Source organism: Phoca vitulina, unplaced genomic scaffold (assembly GCF_004348235.1).
Source record: "Phoca vitulina isolate PV1807 unplaced genomic scaffold, GSC_HSeal_1.0 scaffold761, whole genome shotgun sequence".
NCBI lineage: Eukaryota > Metazoa > Chordata > Mammalia > Carnivora > Phocidae > Phoca > Phoca vitulina.
In genome coordinates this window covers 8448-14008 of record NW_022590448.1, presented here as the reverse complement: position 1 = coordinate 14008, position 5561 = coordinate 8448, and the positions used below count along the sequence as shown (strand labels likewise).

Below are 5561 nucleotides of genomic sequence, written 5' to 3'. Positions count from 1 at the left end.
GGGCAGAATCGAGCAGATTTCTGCATTGCACAGCAAGCTGGTGTTACTACTCTCATGAAAACAGCTTTAATGCCAAAAGAAATCTCTTTCTCAGAGCAGCATAGATAGAGGGCTGATTACAGGAACCAGATGGAAGCAGGTTGGCCAGCTTGTGGTTGTTGAGCTCACCCAGGTACAGCAAGAGGGTGGCTTGGACTTATAGTGGTGTCTCTGGGGCTAGAGAGGGGACTGACCCCAGAGACGTGTAGGACTGTGACTGGCTGGGAGAGGGATGTCGGAGGGAAGGATGCTCCCAGGGTCTGTCTGGGCAGCCCCCTGCCTTCCTTGCTCAGGAACCTAGGGCCTGGCTGGTGACAGTGTGTTCCTGAGTATCCTGGTCTTCTGTCACCGTTTCAGATCCAGCAGACAGGGAGCCTGGACAAGGTGGTATCCTGGGCCCACCAGTTCCCTTATGCCCACCCACTCTGGCTTGGACAGTTCCTTGGCTTCCTGAACATCTCTGAGCCCGACTATGCCAAAGCTGTGTACAGCCGAGGGGGTGAGGACTCCCAGGAGATGGTGGGGCTTCCTGAGAGCAAAGGGCTCAGGGTTCCAAGTGGGTAGGAATCCTGGGGCCTGCACCTTAAGTCTGGGCAGCTGAAGTCCTATTGATCCTATTGATCAATAAGCCTCCTCTGGGCATCTGCTTGTTTCTGCATGACCCGATCTTCTCTTTCTCTAACAGATCCTAAGGCTGCGGATGTGTATGACTTCTTCCTCCAGTGGATTGGTGAGTGGACACCTGCCTTCCCTGCCCTTGGTGCCAGGTTACCAGGATCCTTCCCTGTCCCTTCCCTCTCTGCCTTGTGCTCCCTCAGTCTGTTATCTCATATGGGACCACCTGGCCCCCAAGTGCCCCCCCTAAGCTTAGCTGCCCTGTGGGGAGACAGGGGAAGAGGCAAGAGAGCTCCCAGCTGGCTGGGGAAGTGGGGTTCAGGTACCTTCTCCTCCTGGGTATACCTTCTTCCCTGGAAAGGCAGAGCTAGGGCTCTGGAAGATACGTGAGTATGAGGAAGAGCTTTCTGGAATCGGCGGCGCTGGGTGGGATCCCAGGAGATTGTATTGGTGGTGTGGGCCAGGCAAAAGCCTGAGGCGGGGAGCGGTGGTAGGGCCAAGGCTGGTGTCACCAGAGGCTGCGAGGCTGGGTGGCTGGAAGGCAGAGCTGGGTTGGGATGTGCGACTGGGCAAGGAGGACTGGGGTGGGCGCCCCAGGCTGCCAGGGGTGGGGCAGGACTGTGTGCACTGACCAGCTTTCCCTCTGCCATCTCTTCCCCAGGGAAAGGCCTACTGGTGCTCCAGAGGCCCAAGTGGTATCAGCACCGCAAGCTGCCCACACCTGGCTTCCACTACGATGTGCTGAAACCCTACGTGGCTGTGTTCGCCAACTCCACGCACGCTATGCTGGTGAGCTCCCAGTGCCAGGCTCCTGGAGGCTGAGCTGCTGCACCACCCCCTCCCACCTCCAGTTCGCCCTGGGGAAGGGCCATGAGGAGATTTGCTAAGTTTGAGGCCCCGTTCTGCCTGCAGTCGCAGTGCCAAGCCTTGCTGCGCCCGACACCAGGTGCCGAGGCTCCAAGTGGCCGGGCAGGCCTGCCCTTATGTTTACTGGGAGACCCAGGCCTCCCTCTTCCTAGGTCAAAGGCCCCTGTGAGGCCCCAGTAAGGCTCCTCCTGTGGCAGACTGGAGGGAGGCCTATATTTGAGAATATTAGGAAGGTCTTCACATCTGAAAAGTGTTTCCTCCTCATTCTCTGCCTACCACAACTGCCTAAAATAATGTCATTAGCAACTCAGCTCTGAAAGGGATGCCAAAGGTCAGGGGTCAGGCTCTGAGTCTCAGGTCTGGATCATCCCCAGAAGTTACCCAGGCTAGTCATTCCCCTTGCAGAAAACTCCTCCCCAGCATCCCTGCAGGTCTGATCATGCACAGGCTGGGCTGGGGAGATCCCCACCTCTCAGCTCTCCTCTTCCCTTAGGTAGGCTGCCTGGCTCAGTGTCTGTGTGTGCTGTGTGGGCCTGCCTCCTGGCCCACCCAGGTCTGAAGCCCTTACCCCCACATTCCAGCGGGATGGAGGCCAGGCCAGGGACTTGGTGCATGGGGGAAAGGACAGGTTGTTGGTCCTTGAGGGCAGGGGTTCAGTGCCCAGCTGACCCCCTGACATTACCCTCCATCTCTGGGCTCCAGGACAAGTGGGAGGAAAAGGCTCGTGAGGATAAGAGCTTTGACATCTGTGATGTGGGCCACATGGCACTGGACTCACTCACGAAGTGCACCTTTGGCAAAGGAGACAGCGGTCCGGGCCACAGGTCAGGGGGTGCTCGGGGCTGACCACCGTCTCTACCCAGGCCAGCTCAGAGGAGAGTGGGCAGGACTCCAGGGCCCTGGTCTGAGAGGATATGGGGTCCTGCCCTAGGGAGCCCCAGCTTGGGCGGGGGGTGGGGGGAGCTGGGCCTTGCCCATGGTTGGGAGACAAATTCTGCCTTTAGTGGGGAGGCTTAATGGCAGGGAGAGGGAGGGCAGGAAGCACTGTGGTTGAGGAGAGCCCCAGGCTCTGCTGTGGGTCAGGGTCTGAGCCCTCCTCCCTGCTTTTCTGCTGTGTAGGGACAGTAGCTACTACTCGGCCGTCAGTGACCTCACTCTGCTTATGCAGCAGCGCATTGAGTCCTCCCAGTACCAGAACGACTTCATCTACTGGCTCACCCCACATGGTCGCTGTTTCCTGCGGGCCTGCCAGGCAGCCCATGACCACACAGGTGGGCCTTTCCCGCAGGGCCCACCCACAGGAAGCCCAGGGTCCAGTCTAGCCCCTTCAGGCCCCTCTGGGACCTCTGCCATTGCAGGATCTCTGTCCCCCTTTGGGTAGAGGATGGGTCCCCAGGCAATGACACTCTGTGCTCCTGGCCCAGACCAGGTCATCAAGGAATGAAAGGCAGCCCTGCAGGATGAGAAAGAGCAGCAGAAGATCCAGAGCCGGAGACACCTGGACTTCCTGGACATTCTTCTGGGGGCTCAGGTGAGTGAGGACACAGTTGGCCACCCCCACCTGAGAACTTGTCCCAGAAGGTTCTTCAGACCATTTTCCTGGGACAGGGCTCACTGGACAGCAGCAGGGGCTGTTAAGCATTTCCCTCCTTTTCCCCCAGCAAATAGGACCTGCCCCTTGTCTTTGACAAAGCACATCAACAAAGGCTCAGAGATGGCAAGGTGCAGGTTGTGGCTGGCTGTGGCACTGGGGCAAGATGTGGGAGGCCAGGTCACATGCTAGAAGTCCTAAAGACCAATTCTAGACTTCTGTTTTTCTTTTTCTTAGAGAGGAAGAGGAGGGTGGGTGGGGGAGGGGCAGAGGGAGAGGGAGAGAAAGAATCCTAAGCAGGCTCTACGCCCAGCACAGAGCGGGATGCAGGTTCCATCTCACCACCCTGAGATCATGACCTGAGCCAAAATCAACCGACTGAGCCACCCAGGTGCCCACCAATTCTAGACTTCTAAGACTGAAGAATCTTAGAATCTTAGATGTCATTCATTCATTCATTCATTCATTCCTTTATTCATCCACTCTCCAAACTCACTAACCCCTATCCTGTGTTAGTTCCCATGCAGAAGATGAGAAAGACCTGGCTTTGCCGTCCAGATATTTATAATCTAGTGGAGGAGACAGGAGGTAGACTTTGATAAAGACCTCACCTCTGCCAGGTGGCATTCTGAGCAGAACTGACAGTTAGGGCTGGGTAAGGTCACAGGTCGCTTGGGCAGAGGGATCAGGGAAGGGTTCCTGCAGTAGGAGGCATCCAAGCTGTGCCTGGGAGGACAGATAGGAATCTGGGGAAGGTCTCAAACCCCAGCCTGAAAAGGAGCTTTCCTTCCCTCCCTTGGACATTCATGTTATGAGGTCTTCTTGGTACCTATCTCAAATGCCTTGGGCTGTCCCATCATGCCTTCCCTAACCCAGGATGAAAATGGGATCAAGTTGTCAGACACAGATCTCCGGGCTGAGGTGGACACATTCATGTGACACCACCACCAGTGGCATCTGCTGGCTTCTCTACTGCATGGCCCTGCACCCCGAGCACCAGCATCGTTGTCGGGAGGAGGTCTGCGAGATCCTTGGGGACCGGGATTCCTTCCAGCGGTGAGCGAGGCTGCTGGTAAGCCCAGTCTGTCCTTCTTCCCTGTCCCAGGGATGCACTGCGCCTATGCTCCCCGGTGTCATCTTCGGGTGATGCAGGGCCATCCTGGAAACCAGGTGAGGGTGGTGGCAGTTGTCTGGTTCCCTCCAGTGCTGTGGCTTTTGGAGGGACCTCTGTGGATACACCCCTGAGCCCATTCTCCCACAGTGGAGCCCTTTTCAGGTGTCAGCCTCCTGTCGACACCTCATAGATAGGAATCCGGGCGACTCCCCCAGATTCCTGTCTGTCCTCCCAGGCACAGCTTGGATGCCTCCTACTCCAGGAAACCTTCCCTGATCCCTCTGCCCAAGTGATCTGTGACCTTTTTGTGTGTTGACTTCCTCTGCTGGTAGAACCTGACTGCCCTTCTGGGTTGCTAGATGGAACAGTGGGCAGTGGGAGAGAGAGAGAGAGGAGGGAATTGGGCAAGAATATAGCTGGGAGGGGCGCCTGTGTGGCTCAGTCGTTAGGCGTCTGCCTTAGGCTCAGGTGATGATCCCAGGGTCCTGGGATTGAGCCCCACATCGGGCTCCCTGCTCCGCGGGAAGCCTGCTTTTCCCTCTCCCACTCCCCCTGCTTGTGTTCCTGCTCTCACTATCTCTCTCTCTGTCAAATAAATAAATAACATCTTAAAAAAAAAAAAAGAATATAGCTGGGATACCTGGGGAGCTGACCCTACCCCTACCCCCTGTCCCACCTGCCTATGGATGGCCCTGTGCCGCGTCTAGACTCCTCTGGTGAAGAAGAAAAGGCTGTTTTCCAAACTCCATCACTTAAAATCTTTCGATTGTTCTCTGTTTCTTGGTTCAAACTTGAACTCATTGACATGACACCTACTGATGCTGATCTCTCGGGAGCGTGCTTGATCTCTGGGACTCTCCCGCGGGCCCTTCTTTCCCTACCTCCTCCCCTCAGGCCTTGGCCTCCCGTCACGCACCTGACCTCTCTCTCTGGCTCCTGTGTTACCCTCCAGCATAGGGTTAGGTACACAACACAGCACAGAAAATGCTCAGTTGATGCGAGAGATTTTGGATTCACCTAAGGGAGACTGACCTTTAATTTCAGGATCTGAGATCTGATGTCTCCACCACCCATCTTTTTTTTTTTTTAAATTTTTTTATTGTTATGTTAATCCCCATACATTACATTAGTTTTAGATATAGTGTTCCATGATTCATTGTTTGTGCATAACACCCAGTGCTCCATGCAGAACGTGCCCTCCTCAATACCCATCACCAGGCTAACCCATCCTCCCACCCCCCTCCCCTCTAGAACCCTCAGTTTGTTTTTCAGGGTCCATCGTCTCTCATGGTTCTTCTCCCCCTCCGATTTCCCCCCCTTCATTCTTCCCCTCCT

At 55.9% G+C, this 5561-nt stretch overlaps 1 protein-coding gene across 1 annotated transcript in view; it reads left to right on the top strand.

Annotated features, from left to right (window-relative positions):
- Window positions 1-396: 396 nt before the first annotated feature.
- The window catches only part of LOC116629399 (cytochrome P450 4B1-like), a gene marked incomplete at its 5' end in the record, with an annotated part of 10064 nt that continues 4899 nt past the window's right edge, over window positions 397-5561 (top strand). The window contains 8 exon segments of the mRNA XM_032399694.1: window positions 397-538; window positions 725-769; window positions 1316-1443; window positions 2224-2345; window positions 2641-2792; window positions 2946-3052; window positions 3989-4047; window positions 4049-4168. Coding sequence (XP_032255585.1) covers window positions 397-538; window positions 725-769; window positions 1316-1443; window positions 2224-2345; window positions 2641-2792; window positions 2946-3052; window positions 3989-4047; window positions 4049-4168 — 875 coding nt within the window.